Raw genomic sequence first — 17,964 nt, 5'->3', positions numbered from 1 at the left:
GTGTATGAAGCTACACTAAAATGACTTCCATTATGAAAAATTGTTGATGTTCTTTATAATTTAGTTTTACTTTGAATGAAATCTAATATTCAAAATAAGATTACTTTATCATTACATTAACTTACACTTCAAATTATGAAAATAGATCAATTCAGGAGAAAATGACATGAACTATTTGTGGCAGATGTTTATGCATGTTTTCTGTTGAATATCATCGGAGTCAATTGGTCGACAGAGTAGCCTCACTTTCAGCTTTATATGATTGACACAAATTACTGCCCATGTTAAATGCATGATTACCATGGGAGATTGAACATAGTTCAACTCCCAAAAATCATAGCAGTTTCACTGCTTTAGTGTTACTTGCCTATTAAAATATGTTTTTTGTACAATGTGTTCAATATACATTTTAAACTTCAACATTGGGCTATAAGAACATTCTTTTTTATTTCATTGAAGCTAACACACCTATCTTATAGAATATTCAAAAGAAAAGGCGCAAAGATTTACTAAGTCTTGACGTTTTGCTCGAAATTATGAATTGGCCAGGACCCGCCTTTATAATTCAAGGACAGACAGACTTGTGCAGAAGTATATAGACATGCAGAAAAGATTACATCAACATGTGAGTATGAGGAATTGCATGGGGGAAAGTTGAGTGCATCAAAAATAAATGAAGTGCACAGTTTCGTAAGTTCAACAGGAACAGATCATTCCTTATTCTGCTTACAGTTGTTGTTCAAACTCAAGTATCAAATTCCAATGTGAATCTGCTTTCAAAATAATTCACTGGCAATCTCTCATCATATTATTCAGTACAAAGTAAACATTGATGATCACCGGAAAAATTGCGGTTGTAGTTTACTGGTGGCGTATGACACGAAATTATGAATAGTCACCAACCTTTCCAGAAATATATACAGTCAAGTGATCCTAATAGCGTAATGGTCAGCGCTTTAGAAATAAAAGAGAAACAAGAAATATATTGTAACGTGTAACTTAAGGGTCAGTTTTCAGGAGATACAGGGTCCAATATATTTAAACATAAATGAACGTTTCCTATGGCTCTATCTGAGCCTATAATTAATACTGGGAATTAAAATTTGTACAAGTATGATTTTTTATTACTTTGGTGAGATCCTTTTCCTTATTATTTTTTTTATATAAACAGTGGGATACAAAAGCCGAGGTTCTCTGTTACCAAGTACAATCTATATGACTGGGTTCCCTGCACCTGGTTCCGAAACCAAGTTCTTATTGTAATGAGTGCTCGGTACCTCACCCTTATTCAGGACTACTATACCTTGCGCTACACTACAATTTCTGGGCTAACCATTTACCGGCGCTCTGTACCCTAGCCTTACTTTTATTTCACTATTTTAATTCTTCTGTTCTAACATGAACTATTTTCTTCTTTTCAACTTCCCACTTCTTCTACGGGTTTCAGAATGATCGAGACTGCCTCTGCAGTCATTTATATAGCAAAGGGCCATACCATTCAAACAGGGGTGAACAGGCTCCTGGACTGTTTCATTATTCCAGGTCTCACCAACGTTTGAATGGCATAGGCCTTTTTCATTACTCATTACACTACCCACGCCTCTGTATACTTGCGTCCAGCATGTTCATTGGTTATGGTTTTTTTTTCAATAAAAAGATCAACAAAACGAGGTTAAGAATTCCTTCTTATACCCAGTTAAACAATACAAGTATTTACAACAATAGACTTATATACAGGAACATTGTTTCTTTTCCAAAGTACATCACTATACTTAGTCATTCCAATTGTCTTCCTCAACTCTCTCCACACATTCACCATCCTTCTGGTATTTTTTCACTACTCTGACTGTATTCTGGTGACGACTTGTGTCCGTCTGGGTGCTGACATCCATCCTAGTAACATGATCCTTACAGCTGGGGCAGTGATGTAAAACCATGGGCGCCTCATGATCCTTACCATCATCTACCAGGGTTGAACTTTTGTCTTCAGATTGATCAGGCACCTTGTCTACAAGTTCGTCTGCCTTGCGCTTGACTCCAGGGAGACTGGGCGAAGTTTTCTTCTTAGTGGTTCTACCAACTTCAAGTTTCTTCAAATAAAATGAATCACATGGATCCTCTCGCCATTCAGAATTTCCATCACGGACATCTTCAACATCCGACTTGGAGTTCAATGGAACACTTGTTTCTCCATCTTTCAGACTAGTGGTTGAGTGTAACCTCTTCTGGTGTCTCCTTAGACGTAAATGCTTAGCAAATGCCTTGTCACACTTGTTACACTCGAGTTCAAGCTCAGCTCCTCCAACACACATTTTCCTTGAGGAAACATCCACCAAACATCTAATATGCTGCTTCAGAAAATCTAAACCTAAGATACCGTCTGTTTCGATATTTGCTACAACTGTCTCAAAAGTAAACTTTTGATTCCCCATCATAAAGTCCAATGTGCACTTACCCTGCACATACAATGGCCTTCAATACTATCTTCTGAGTTATGGGCAATAGTTTTACAGCTTCAATGCTAAGCATGTTCTCAAATACTTTATTTGACAAAATTGTCAGTGTAGCACCGGTATCCACTAACAATGTACAAGGCACCTTATTAACACTTGCCTTTATAAATAACCCAGACTGACTATCAACTTATGTTTGAGTGACTGAGCTCGTATTCGTCTTTCTTTTCTTTGGCTTAGCCTCGGCTTCTTCTTTTTGTTCTACTACATTCTTTGAGGATACCGTGCATGCATTGCAGGTTTTACAACTGATCTCTGTTCCCTTTTTAAAATAACAGTCTTGAGCTCTGTGGCCTCGTCTACCACAGTTATGACACTTAAAAGGGAACCTTGTTTGGTCAGGACTTTGTATTGAACTCAGTCCATCGGCTTTTAGTTGTGCCTTACTGATCTCCTTGCGTTCTGACAAAGTGGCTATTTTGTTCTCGAGATCTCGTAGTGACGACCGAAGCTCACCTCGTAATTGTTTCAAATCTTCCCGTACCTTTGTATCAGCTTCTGATTGCCGCTGTAATTCACCATATGCTTGGCTGGCAAAACTAACATCGTGTCTTCTCTGGCGTTCAGCTCTACAAAAAGCTTCAATCTCCATGGCCAGGCGAATCGCGTCATTCAAAGATTTGGGTCGCGACGGCTGTATTCTCAGACGCATATGAAAGTCCCTTAAGGCGTCGATGAACTGATCTTTAGCAATCATCTCTGTAACCTCACGTGGTGCCGTCGGGTACGCTAAATGTGCAAGTCGTCGTATACTTTCCCCCAATTCTGGCAGTGTCTCTTTTGGTCTTTGATGTTTTTCCTTTAACATGGCTCGATATAGTTCCGTCTGATTAGTTGGTTCAAATCTTGCCTCTAACGCTTCGCACAAATCTCTATATGCACAAGCATTATGTCTTCATATTTCCAAGAACTGTTTGTACTTGGCCTCTTAATGATGCTGCCAGGTACAAGCCTTTTTGTCTATCATTCCACAGGTTGATGCTACTGCATGCCTCGAAATGAGCTTTGTAATCAATCCAGGACCCGGTACCATCAAATGTCGCAGGCTTCATAACAGTTTTACCTAATGTGTTAGTACTAGGAAAATAACCACTGTTTTTCTTCACTGGTAACGCTGCACCTAATGGTGTACTTGGTACGGCATAGGTTTTCTGTCCTTTGCAAGACTCCATGTAACACTTGTGGGTGTTGACATTGAGCTTACACCTAACGTACTCCAGTGTACATACGGCGTTGAAATCCGTGTGTATATGCTGATTTACCCAGTGACACTCCTGAGTATGCCGACTTTGGTGTGGTGTAAACATCGCCTCTGTCCCAAATATCTTTGGTTCCAGGAACATAGAAATCATAATCTTGGGTCTTGTGTTCCTCGTATCCACCCATAGCTCCTTTCACATTACTTGCTCTTGTGGTGGGGCTTAAGTAAGGTTTACCCATCAACTCATCTATACTGTCGTCATCAGTCTTATGCCTCAAGTCTAAACCAGAATCAGTGACTATAAGGAGGGCCTACTAACAATAAATGAGCTTGACGTAGACTTTAACCTCTCCAACGTTTCTCTTAATTGTCGTCGTCTAACGTCAATTTCTTCAAGATCTGCCCAAAGTTCTGATTCTTGTTCATTCTTCATGTTTAATTTCTATATAATGTATACCAAGTAACCAAACAAAAATACTCGGTACTCAACTATATAAAATCTTACTGTGGTGCATGTACCTAACACAGTACACACAGAACACTGTACCTTATATCTGAATCACTTTACAGAACTGCGTTCACGAGAACCCGGTTACAGAACACAGTTCACACCGTTAAATAAACTTAAATCAACAGATTCTAGCAATTAAATGTACCCTGTATCCCTTTACCAGCTGCCACCAAAATGTAACGTGTAACCTAAGGGTCCGTTTTCAGGAGATACAGGGTCCAATATATATAAATATAAATGAACGTTTCCTATGGCTCTATCTGAGCCTATAATTAATACTGGGAATTAAAATGTGTACAAGTATGACTAATCATTACTTTCGTGGGATCCTTGTCCTTATTATTTTTTTATATAAACAGCGGGATACAAAAGCCGAGGTTCTCTGTTACCAAGTACAATCTATATGACTGGGTTCCCTGCACCTGGTTCCGAAACCAAGTTCTTATTGTAATGAGTGCTCGGTACCTCACCCTTATTCAGGACTACTATACCTTGCGCTACACTACAATTTCTGGGCTAACCATTTACCGGCGCTCTGTACCCTAGCCTTACTTTTATTTCACTATTTTAATTCTTCTGTTCTAATATGAACTATTTTCTTCTTTTCAACTTCCCACTTCTTCTACGGGTTTCAGAATGATCGAGACTGCCTCTGCAGTCATTTATATAGCAAAGGGCCATACCATTCAAACAGGGGTGAACAGGCTCCTGGACTGTTCCATTATTCCAGGTCACAACAACGTTTGAATAGCATAGGCCTTTTTCATTACTCATTACAATATTGATGCAAGTGTCAACCAGAAGTCTCTGTTGAGACTGTAGCTCTACTAGTTTGTACTCATCAAAAACCATTGAATTATTTTTTGTATCTTTGTGTAGTCTACTTGTGTGCCAACTTATTTTAAAATCAAACTAAAACTGTAGAAAGAGTAGCATTTTAAAGGAATTTCACAGAAAATTATATTTTTAGTAACCACGGTAACACTGTTCATTGAAATCAAAAACCGATGAACTATTCTATGTATCTTAGTGTAGTCTACTTGTGTGCCAAGTTATCCTGAAATCAGACCAAAACTGTAAAAGGAGTTGTGTTTTAAAGGAATTTTACAGAAAATTCTATTTTTAGTAACCATGGCAGCACCATTCATCGAAATCAAAAACTGATGCACTATTCTATGTATCTTAGTGTAGTCTACTTGTGTGCCATGTTATATTAAAATCAGACCAAAACTGTAAAAGGAGTAGCATTTTAAAGGAATTTCAAAGAAAATTCTATTTTTAGTAACCATGGCAACACCGTTCATCGAAATCAAAAACCAATGCACTATTCTATATATCTTAGTGTAGTCTACTTGTGTGCCAAGTAATATTGAAATCAGACTAAAATTGTAGGAGGAGTAACAATTTGAAAAATTGTTTACAGACAGACGTACAGACAGACGGATGGACGACGGACGCATTGCTATCGCATTAGCTCTTATGGTCTCTGACCAGTAGAGCTAAAAATTGGCCGCAAACCAAATAATTGTTCCTTTCATGAAGTAATTAGAAACTGAACTTTGCATGATCTGTTATAAAAATTTCTTATTTATTTTTTCTGTTAAAATATCCCCATGATGTGAAAGACTTCCATGTGAAATTGCAGATTTTCTTCATGCATATTACATGTATAAGCAAACTGTACATAGTCCTCTGCGTCTCTGCACTCAGTTTGGTACTCATAAACTTGAGTTGAAGTTTGATGCATGAGCATGCTTGCATATATATATGATGAATTATGGCTTTGTCATTCTTGAGAAGAAGGACATTAAAGAATTTTCCTATATATTTCTATGGAAAACTTTGGTCGGCCATTTTGGCCCTGCCCTATCCTGGGAGGTCATGATTTGTAAATCTCGAATCTGCACTACCTGAGCATGGTTCCATATATTTATGATGAATTATGTTTTGTCATTCTTGAGAAAAACATTTTTAAAAGAATTTTCCTATATATTTCTATGTAAAACTTTGGTCAGCAATTTTGGGCCCGCCCTACCCTGGGGGGGCATGATTTGAACAAACTTGAATCTGCACCTGAGCATGCTTCCATATAAATATGATTAATTATGGTTTTGTCATTCTTGAAAAGATTTTTAAAGAATTTTCCTATATATTTCTATGCAAAACTTTGGTCGGCCATTTTGGCCCCGCCCTACCCCCGGGGGTCATGATTTGAAAATTTGAATCTACACTACCTGAGGATGTTTCCCCATAAGTTTCATCTTTCCTGGCACAATGGTTCTTGAGAAGAAGATTTTTAAAGCATGCCATCAAATTTTCATCAATTCCCAATTATCTCCCCTTGAATGAGGGTGTGGCCCTTCCTTTGAATAAACTTGAATCTCCTTCACCCAAGGATACTTTGTGGGAAGTTTGGTTGAAATTGGCCCAGCGGTTCTTGAGAAGAAGTCGAAAATGTGAAAAGTGAAAAGACAGACAGCTAGACAGACGGACAGACAAACGGACGCCGAAAAAAATGTGATCAGAAAAACTCACTTGAGCTTTCAGCTCAGGTGAGCTAATAAAAACGCAACAAATATGTGGGGATCCTCACTCTCTCTTAGAGGATGTTAACCCCCTCAAAAAAAAACCTCCTTATAGATCCGCCATTACAGTGGACCCTCAAATATCCGGACGGCAGATATCTGGATGCTTCAGTATCCGGACGATCTTTCAACGGAACGAAATTTTAAAATGTTATTTTGTCTTATTTAAGTGGTGATTCAGATATCTGGATGCTTCACATATCTGGACATATTGACTGGGAACCAAAGCGTCCGGATAAATGAGGGTCCACTGTACATTTCTTCTCTTTCAGTCATTAAGATGTGACGGGAAAATGCTAGGCACATTGTAAAACTTGCTTTATCCTAGTTTCCTAGGACCTGGAATCTCATATTCACTATGATTCTGTTCTTTTAAGAAATCAATATTTCATTCTATTTTTGAAAATTTTCCATAGGAAATGTATAAATATACAGGTCATTTTAAAACAAGGGCACCGCTAAGCGGAGCATCCCCTCGCGGCAGGAACATCTGGTAATGGCAATGTTTCATGAAAGATAAATTCTCTAGAAGGACGTTAAACATGTCAAAGATTGAAAGTACAACGTATCTTCTTTAATGTCCCTGTCATGAATATTTTGCTCATATGAAAGCTTGTCCTTGAAGAGCTGCACACTTTTTCCTGTAATAGGCACTGATGGCCATTGAGCAGTGAGGGATCTTTTTAAACCAGCATCTAATAGGACATTGGCCCTTGGTTGACACGGTCTCATTTGAAGGACCAGTCTCCACGTCCCACAGTGGGATTCAAACCCGCAACATTAGGACCAACTCCCTTACTTTTGACAAAATAATTAGGGGAGTGTTGTTGTTGATCCAATTTTTTTTTACAAAATGCATAGTTCATAGCGTCTTGGTTAAAGGGGGGGCATAACATTGATACCTAATTTTGGGTAGTCAAGTTTAATATCAGGTATAAAATTGTTTTTCAGCTCTATTTATTTCTTTAAAAATATTATAGGGGGTTGGCATGTCTATTTCTAACAAAAAGCAAATTGCATAGCATTTAAGTTGGGAGGGGTGGGTGGGGGGCATATATGCATACGTAATTGGGCTGTTCAATTTCCCTTACACCTAGTAGAAACATATCACGTATGCTACATGTACAAGTTTCAGTAATTTAAAATTATTTACCTACCTAATAAGCATATTTCACAGTTCCAGGCAATATGCATTTTTTTGTAATGAGAAATAACATTGTACATCGAGAGTTTATTTGACTCTTAGCCTCCCACATTTTTGCAAACATAGACAATTTCTATTTTTTGTTGGTTAAGCCCCCCCCCCCCCCCACACACACACACATTCAATTTAAGCCCCCCCCCCCCACACACGCACACGTTCAATTTAATGTGCATCCCGAATTCCCAGACACCGCGACATTCATCAAAATTCTTTTAATCTGGTTCCCACAGACTCACATGGCTTTTATACTTGTTCCCTAACGGAAATGATTATTGTCAACTCGTACATAAATGTCAGAGTTTTGTGACAGTGAAAATGCGATATCTGAAGAAATATTTCATCACTGAACTTGAAAATTAATAGGCTTCTTCCTTGTATACTGCCACGCAAGTATGTAAACGCTGCGAGTGGTTAATGCAAAGGTTTTCTGTCAATCTTGCCCACAAATGTTTATTGTCAACTCGTACATAAAATGGCAGGGTTACAAGGCAGTAAAAACGCGATATCTGAAGAAATATTGAATCAGTGGACTTGAAAATTAATAGGCTTCGTCCTTTTAAACTGCCACGCAAGTATGTAAACGCCGAGAAAGGTTAATGCAAAGGTTCTCTGTCAATCTTGCCCACAAGGTAACGAACACACTAACACACACACACACACACACATACATACTCACATTCGCGATGCTATATCCCCTCCGCAACTAGTTGAGCGAGGGGATAATAAATACAATAAAAAAAAGATTACGAAGCTCACCTCAACGAATGTTATCAGTTTTAAGTAATGCAAATCCTACATCATATCTTCTTAATATTAAGTATTCATCCTAACAACAATATTCTTGCAAGTTGTGCTTTACCCTCTACATGGCATATACACATTTCTATGCATTTTGTGTGAAAAACATGTATTGTGTAAACAAATATTCATAACTGTTAAAACTGCAGATATCAAAGACTTCAAGTTCACTCGGATTGATCTGTTCCCAAAACTTTAACCTGGTCTCTTGTAAGGAAAATATAGGTCAGACCCAACATCCCAAGCAAGTCTGATACATGTAGTGTCCATCCTAAGATGCATCATCCATGCAAGTTTGGTTTAGCTAGGCATTATAGTTACTTGGGAATGAAAATGTAGGTCAGATCCAGCATCCGAAGCAAGTCTGGTAGTGTCCATCCTAAGATACATCATCCATGCAAGTTTGCTTTAGCTAGGGCTTACAGCTACTTGGGAATGAAAATGTAGGTCAGATCCAGCATCCGAAGCATGTCTGGTAGTGTCCATCCCTAGAAACATCATCAATGCAAGTTTGGTCCAAATAGAGCTCATAGTTACTTGGGAATGAAAATTGTAGGTCAGATCCTGCATCAGAAGCAAGTCTGGTAGTGTTCATCCCTAGATGCATCATACATTCAAATTTGGTTCAGGAAGGGCTTATAGTTACTTGGAAATGAAAATGTAGGTCCGATCCAGCATCCGAAGCATGTCTGGTAGTGTCCATCCCTAGATACATCATCAATGCAAGTTTGGTCCAAATAGAGCTCATAGTTACTCGGGAATGAAAAATGTAGGTCAGATCCAGCATCAGAATACATCATCCATGCAAGTTTGGTCCAAATAGAGCTCATAGTTACTTGGGAATGAAAATGTAGGTCCGATCCAGCATCCGAAGCAAGTCTGGTAGTGTCCATCCCTAGATACATCATCAATGCAAGTTTGGTCCAAATAGAGCTCATAGCTACTCGGGAATGAAAAATGTAGGTCAGATCCAGCATCAGAAGCAAGTCTGGTAGTGTCCATCCCTAGATACATCATCCATGCAAGTTTGGTCCAAATAGAGCTCATAGTTACTTGGGAATGAAAATGTAGGTCAGATCCAGCATCTGAAACTAGTCTGGTAGTGTACATCCCTAGATACATCATCCATGCAAGTTTGCTTCAGGTAGGGTTTATATTTACTTGGGAATGAAAAAGTAGGTTAGATCAAGCATCTGAAGCAAGTCTGGTAGTGTCCATCCTAAGATACATCATCCATGCAAGTTTGCTTTAGCTAGGGCTTACAGCTACTTGGAAATGAAAATGTAGGTCAGATCCAGCATCCGAAGCATGTCTGGTATTGTCCATCCCTAGATACATCATCAATGCAAGTTTGGTCCAAATAGAGCTCATAGTTACTTGGGAATGAAAATTGTAGGTCAGATCCTGCATCACAAGCAAGTCTGGTAGTGTTCATCCCTAGATGCATCATACATTCAAATTTGGTTCAGGAAGGGCTTATAGTTACTTGGAAATGAAAATTTAGGTCCGATCCAGCATCCGAAGCAAGTCTGGTAGTGTCCATCCCTAGATACATCATCAATGCAAGTTTGGTCCAAATAGAGCTCATAGTTACTCGGGAATGAAAAATGTAGGTCAGATCCAGCATCAGAATACATCATCCATGCAAGTTTGGTCCAAATAGAGCTCATAGTTACTTGGGAATGAAAATGTAGGTCCGATCCAGCATCCGAAGCAAGTCTGGTAGTGTCCATCCCTAGATACATCATCAATGCAAGTTTGGTCCAAATAGAGCTCATAGCTACTCGGGAATGAAAAATGTAGGTCAGATCCAGCATCAGAAGCAAGTCTGGTAGTGTCCATCCCTAGATACATCATCCATGCAAGTTTGGTCCAAATAGAGCTCATAGTTACTTGGGAATGAAAATGTAGGTCAGATCCAGCATCTGAAACTAGTCTGGTAGTGTACATCCCTAGATACATCATCCATGCAAGTTTGCTTCAGGTAGGGTTTATATTTACTTGGGAATGAAAAAGTAGGTTAGATCAAGCATCTGAAGCAAGTCTGGTAGTGTCCATCCTAAGATACATCATCCATGCAAGTTTGGTCCAAATAGGGCTTATAGTTCTTGTGGAAAGGACCTGCTCCACAAACTTTAACCTGGTCACTCATCTAGACAATGTAGGTCAGATCCAGCATCCAAAGCAAGTCTGGTAGTGTACATTCATAGATGCATCATCCATGCAAGTGTGGTCTGGGTAGGGCTTATAATTCCTTGGGAATGGACCTGCTCCAAAAACTTTAACTTGGTCACTCATCTAGAAAAATAATGTAGGTCAGATCCAGCATCCGAAGCAAGTCTGGTAGTGTACATCTCTAGATGCACCATCCATGCAAGTTTGGTTCAGATAGGGCTAATAGTTACTTGGTAATGGACTTGCTCCTAAAACTTTAACCTGGGACGCCGACGCTAATGCCGACGCCGACGCCAACGCCGGGGATATAGCATAAGCTCATCTCGAATGTCAATAGAATCTATAGACATTTTCATGTCACCCTATTACATTTTTGCAATATTCAGCCCTATTTTTCAAAATTTCATTTCTTGAATGGTTTTACATCTGATGTAAAACCATTCAAGAAATGAGATTTTGACAACAGAAATCCTGTCCATTCTTAATGGCTAAATGTAGAAACTATTTACCTTCTAACTCTCTGTCTTTAACAATGAAAAGATGTTGATGGACTTCCAGTCCCCTGGTGGACTCTGTAACTTCACCTATATTTTGACTTTGCCCTCTTAATCTCTTCAGTAGCGTTGTTTTTCCAGCCTCGGCACATCCAACAAGTATTCCTCTGGCATGGGAAACCGTTGTCTTCTCTTTTCTCAAGAACGTCTTTAACTCATCAACTTTATCTAAAATATAAAGGAATAATTAGAATTACAAGAACACGCAGATCACATTTTTTCTTTCATTTGACGAACACAGAATAAAACCAAAAGGTCCAAGGGCATTAACAGTTATCTGATTTTAGTATAGCACTGTAAGGATAAAAAAAATATAATAAAACAAAATTTAAAAAAAAATATGAATCTATGTTGCAAAGTGAATAGCAAAGGGAAATAACTCACATGTTAATTCAGCCCTAGAACCAAACTTTTTTACAAAATGGATCAAGAATATCACAGGTCTGTAAAATATAGCCCTGCATTATTACACTGTACTTTTTAGCAGAGTAAAATATTTTCAAGGAAATAAAACATAATAAAACATTTTCACTGTAAATTCAAAAAATCTTAACCCTCAAGGCCTCAACACTAGAATTCCATTTACAGAGGGCTTGACATACACAATTTTGAAAGGAGAACTCCACCCTTTATCTTTACTAAACTCTTTATTTATTTCCTTACTATCTAAGAGTAGAGAAGAGATTTTTTTCTAAGAAATTATGTTTTCTGTATTTAAACATGTTAAAATGTTTAATCAATAGAGCCCCGCCCCCTATTTCATCAAAAGAACACTGAACTCACTATTTTTATGTAGTTCATCAGTTAAATTTCTAAAAGGAGAGTGGAAAATTTTCTATTCGTTTTAGAATTTATGTATTTTTACAATATGACCTTTAGAGAAGTGCCCTTAGACACGAGAGAAGGCCACTTGGAGGATGAAAATTTACAATTTCTCTTTCCCTTTACTAATAATTGCTTTATGTCAGAATGGGTTGAAACTGGTTCATTAGTTCCTAATAAGAAACTTAAAATATATGATGTTACCCTCTGCTCGTGTAAGGTAGGAGTCGACTGGATATAAGTATTACATCCTTAGTTACACATTCATACACACCTGGCCTCCACACAGTAACCTATTGACCTTGTTAATTTTATCAAAAAGAACCTTTTAATTTACAACTAATGTTTTGTTTTAAGAAACCTACTTAAAAACCTTATTTCCAATTCCCACAACCACCTACTCTACACGACTACACCCATTTCACATCAGTGCCCTGTCTAATCCTTCATACTGTAAAATACAAAAACAATTCATAACCATATTTTTTTCATAAGTAATCCCCCTATATTTTATATGGTAAATAAAAAAATTATATGTATACATTTTTCTTTGGCTATTTAATTAATAATAATCCAATACTAAGTATTCTAAATAATAATACATTGTCAAATGTAAACAAAACACAGGCATTCTAGTGTTTTTTATTTAGAGTTATCTCTCTCTGCTCAGCCCACCTATCATTCAACAAAGATTTGACTACAGAGACAATTGTTTACATGCCTCAGTAATATCTATACACTTGATTAAGCTCTACATACGTGAGAAATTAATTAATTCCAGAGGATGTTTAACAAGTTCATAAACATTTACATGTATTAATATGATTCAAATTTTCTCCTTAGATATCAAATACTTTTAAAACATGTAAAAGTATTCTAACCATTAAAATATATTAAAGAACAATTTATAATTTATATTATCCTCATATAAGAAATATATCCTGTTATTTAATGTGAAAAATTATAATTCAATCAAAGATGTAATGAAACTTCACTTATAATTTTGAATGTTTCGTTTAATATTACCCATACAACAGTGAATGTGACTTCCTTAATAATTTAATTATTGTAGATAATCATGATAATGGTACTTTTAGCTCACCTGAGCCGAAGGCTCAAGTTAGCTTTTCTGATCACATTTTGTCCGTCGTCCGTCTGTCTGTCCGTCCGTCTCTATGTCCGTCTGTAAACTTTTCACATTTTCGACTTCTTCTCAAGAACCACTGGGCCAATTTTCACCAAACTGGGTACAAAGCATCCTTGGGTAAAAGGGAATTCAAATTGTAAAAATGAAGGGACATATCCCCTCGCAAGGGGAGATAATCAAGAAAAGACAAAAATAGGGTTGGGTCATTAAAAAATCTTTTTCTCAAGAACCACTAGACCAGAAAAGCTGAATCTTATGTGGAACGATCCCGGTATAGTGTAGATTCTAAATTGTTCACATCATATATGCCGGGGGAAGTGCGGGCCCACAATGGGGAATCAAAGTTTTATTTAAAAATATATAGGAAAAATCTGTGAAAATCTTCTTCTTAAGAACCACTGGGCCAGAAAAGCTGAAACTTATGTGGAAGCATCCTGGTATAGTGAAGATTCTAAATTATTCACATCATGCCCCCGGGGGAAGGGCGGGGCCACAATGGGGCAGAAGTTTACATAGAAATATATAGGAAAAATCTTTGAAAATCTTCTTCTCAAGAACCACTTGGACAGAAAACTGAAACTTATGTGGAAGCATCCTGGTATAATGTAGATTTTAAATTGTTCAAATAATAACCCCCAGGGGAAGGGCGGGGCCACAATGGGGAATCAAAGTTTTATATAGAAATATATAAGAAAAATCTTTGAAAATCTTCTCAAGAACCACTGGGCTAGAAAAAGAGAAGCTTATGTGGAAGCATTCTGGGGTAGTGTAAATTCTAAATTGTAGGAATCATTACTCCCAGGGAAAGGCGTGGCCATTATAGGGAATCAAAGTTTTAAATAGAAATATATAGGAAAAATCTTTGAAAATCTTCTTCGCAGGAACCGCTGAGCCAAAAAAGCTGAAATATATGTGCCCATGGAAGGATCATGGGGTAGTGTAGATTTCAAAATGTCTAAATTATGATCAGTGGGGTAGGTTGGGGATGCATTATGTATAACAAGGGGGGGATGTGGTAAAGAACAGAATGGTCAAAGCTTCTCAGGTGAGCGATGTGGCCCATGGGCCTCTTGTTTGTAGATGTAGCATTGTAAACAAAACATAGTTACCTAATACCTATACATGTAAATAAAAAACACACAAAGATACAATAGTAAAGCTCACCAGTTAGATCGTCCCCTTCATTGATAAGTCTGTAAATGTTTACTGTGTTGTTGTTCCATGATCCAACCCAGAGAAGCTGTGTTTTATAATCATAACTCAGGCCCCATGGTGTGTCTATCCCGTGCTGTTTGGTCTCTATCTGAGTCAGAAACAGACCGTCCTGGTCAATGATATGTACTGTGTCGGTGTTAAAATCACACACCAGGATGTGTGACAGCGCGTCAGTACAGATTCCACGTGGTCCTAGAAATGATCCTGATGTAGGACCTCTGTAGGAGAAGCGATGTCTTCCTCCTCTGTCTGTCACCACTACACCACGGTTAATGTCAGACACAATAACATCTCCACTGCGGTTCTCTGTGATGTATCTAGGTAAACTATAGAGTCCCTGACCTGTGTTGTCATGCTGTATGGTCTGTATGTGTCGTCCTGTGTTAGTGTAACGGTTTACCTGGCCTGTCCTTGTATCAGTATTAAACATCCCGACCAGCAGGTCTCCAGTGGAGGGGGAGCTGTAGACACTGTATGGTCTCCATGGTGCTGTGTGTGGTATCACTGTGGTCTTTACTTTATCTTTAGACAGTTTTATGATGTTACGGTGTCTGTCTATATAAATCACAGCACTATCCCGAGTCACAGTATGTAATCCAACACCACTATATTGATATAAATCTGTCACTTGATCTAGTGTAACTCCTGTCGTGTTAGTTAAGATGAGATTGCCTTTATTATCACTGATCCAGACCCGTTCTGTTGACACGTGGCTAATGTGACGACACGTACTAACACCGGACACTGTGACAGATGTCTGTAACACCAATCTATACATCACTGACATCAGACTTCGATTTCGTGTGACTTTATAATCCTGTGTTGATTTCCTTCAGTCAGAGAGATGTCTCTGTAAATTACAACACTGTTCTAGAATTTTCTACATCAATAATAGTGTGTTTACAGATATTGTATGCATCTTGCCCAATCTGTTCAGTAGTTTGAATATATGCATGCATTATATAAAGCGAAATAATTATTTAATATAAATTTATTACTACTTATTATAATACGCCTCTCTTTATAAGTTTATTATTACTTATTATTAAGATCAGGACATCCTTACAAAATATGTTTGCTTGCCCTCTCCTGACTGAGGATAAAAACAGGGTAGGCAGATAAGGACCAAATTCTTTTCTTTATTCAAAAACACCTGCAAATGTGAAATCAAAAAGTTTTCATTTGGGCTGTTTTAGTTACTAAATCGTTGAGAGAAGGCAACCAAACAGTTTTAAAAGATGGCCTTGTGTATCAATATTCTCGATTTAAGAAACTGAAAAACTTAAAAGTATCAAAATACACATAAACATATTAAATACCTTTCTATTGGGAACTGAGTCCTTTTGATGTCTCAATAGATAGCAGCCTCCAAGTGTTCACAATATAACCTGTGTAACCAATCAATATTTATAAATCATTCAATGGAATAAAACTATATACATGTATCTAGGTATGTATAAATATAAATAATACATTTTCTGAAATGATTAGCCCTACAGATAGCCATGATCAAAAGTTTGTTGTGACATATAATCAAGAGGCCAATGGCCACATTGCTCACCTGAGAACATTGTCTAGGAATAAGCAGAAATCAGTTCTTTCATGGGCAGGGGTGGAGGCGGACTTGATTTTTTTCACTTTCTGAATATTCTTCCATAACTACATTGTAACGGCTTTGCTGTTCTTGAGAAGAAATTAAAAAAAAAATTCTTATATTTACCTTTGTAAAATTTTTATCCCCTTTTGGGGCCCTCCTCATCCCAGGGGTTATGATTTACACAAACATAATTTTCACTTCCTGAGCATCCTTCAATATCAATATGACTATAACCAACACTTTGTTGATCATGAATAGATTTTTTCCTATATTCTCCTGTGTAAAAATTTGATACTCAAAATTGGTCTCACCTTACCCCCCTCCCAGAAGTCATCATTTGATTGATTGATTGTATACTGTTTAACGTCCCTCTCCAGAATATTTCACTGATATGGAGACGTCACCATTGCCGGTGAAGGTCGAAATTAAGCCATATGCTCGGCACTTATGGCCTTTGAGCAGGGAAGGATCTTTATAGTGCCACACCTGCTGTGACATGGGGCCTCGGTTTATACAGTCTTATTCGAAGGACCGCCCCATTTAGTCGCCTTTTACGACCAGCAAGGGGGTAATGAGGACCTATTCTAACCCGGATCCCCATGGGGGATCAACATTTAAAGAAATCTGAATCTACACTTCCTGAGGATGTTCTTATATCAATATGAATAAACATGGCTTTGCTTTTTACTTGAGAAGAAGATTGTTAAAGTTGTTGTTTTTGATATGTATGTCTAGCCCTATGTAGGACTTTGATCCCCCACTGAGGTCTCATCCTACCCCTGGGAGTCTTAAGGACAGAAGATACAAACAAAAAATGGATGCCAGGATTGGTTGATATTTTTTGGCCTAATTTCATTGTAAATTATGCAACTAATAAATTTCTAGAATATAAAGAAATTGTAAACATTATGTGGTCTTCAAAAGTCTGCCCTTCTGAAACTATCCTTATTAATCTATACAAATATTTTTCACTTCAAATTCCATTTGTATGCATGTTTGAAAAAAAAATAAAAACTACGCGTTGAAAGTTATTCATTTTATTTATTTAAACATGATCCAATTGTTATTTTCAAATTCTTTGACAAAAGATTGTTTGTATCATCTGTCCTTAATTTGAATAAACGTAAACTTACACTATCTGAGAAATAAAGGCTTCTGTATCAGTATGCAATACAACTAGAAGAGGTTTTATTGTTCTTGAGAAGATTTTGAAAGTTTTTTTTTTCCTATATTATGCCACGTAATCTTTGAACAACTACTGTGGCCTCAAACTTAACTCCATAACTAACAATTTGAACAAATCTATTTCTACACTACTTGTGGATGCTTCCATATCAATATGGCTGGTTACTCGTTTCTTTGTTGTTCTTAAGAATAAGATTATGAAACATTTTTTCTTGCATATTCTTATGCCAATTTTTACCCCCATTTTGGCCCAGCCCTCTTCCTGGTATTAATCTAAACAAATTTGAATCTACATCACTTAAAGAAAGTTTCTTACAAGTTTATATTTTTATGCCCAGTAGCTCTTGCGAAGAGGATAAAAATCATTTTTAAAACATGCTACCAAATTTTCACAGTTTTTCTATATTATCTCCCCTTCACTTGAATAAAAGCGAATCTCCTTCACCTAAGAATGCTT

The 17,964-nt window shown here is 37.4% G+C and overlaps 1 protein-coding gene across 1 annotated transcript; it reads right to left on the bottom strand.

Moving 5' to 3' along the window:
- Positions 1-3,400: 3,400 nt before the first annotated feature.
- Positions 3,401-16,126, bottom strand: LOC134229288 (uncharacterized). Its single transcript, XM_062711005.1, has 6 exons — positions 16,045-16,126; positions 15,792-15,878; positions 14,675-15,575; positions 11,497-11,709; positions 3,776-3,994; positions 3,401-3,669 (listed from the first exon to the last, which is right to left on the bottom strand). Exons 3-6 carry the CDS (start codon positions 15,510-15,512, stop codon positions 3,401-3,403), a joined length of 1,539 nt encoding a protein of 512 aa, XP_062566989.1. The 5' UTR covers positions 15,513-15,575; positions 15,792-15,878; positions 16,045-16,126.
- Positions 16,127-17,964: the final 1,838 nt, after the last annotated feature.

This window comes from Saccostrea cucullata, unplaced genomic scaffold (assembly GCF_032062105.1).
Source record: "Saccostrea cucullata isolate Sc308-1 unplaced genomic scaffold, CSIRO_AGI_Scuc_v1 ctg4631, whole genome shotgun sequence".
Classification (NCBI taxonomy): domain Eukaryota; kingdom Metazoa; phylum Mollusca; class Bivalvia; order Ostreida; family Ostreidae; genus Saccostrea; species Saccostrea cuccullata.
This window is presented reverse-complemented; position numbering and strand designations above follow the sequence as displayed.

Excerpts from the sequence above, each read along its gene's own strand:
- LOC134229288 (XM_062711005.1), bottom strand. The coding sequence starts at position 15,512 with ATGTCAGTGATGTATAGATTGGTGTTACAGACATCTGTCACAGTGTCC. Across the intron at positions 11,710-14,674 it reads TGAAGGGGACGATCTAACTG|ATAAAGTTGATGAGTTAAAG; the intron begins GTGAGCTTTACT and ends TTTATATTTTAG. Across the intron at positions 3,995-11,496 it reads TAAAGACAGAGAGTTAGAAG|ACTTGAGGCATAAGACTGAT; the intron begins GTAAATAGTTTC and ends ATTCTGGTTTAG.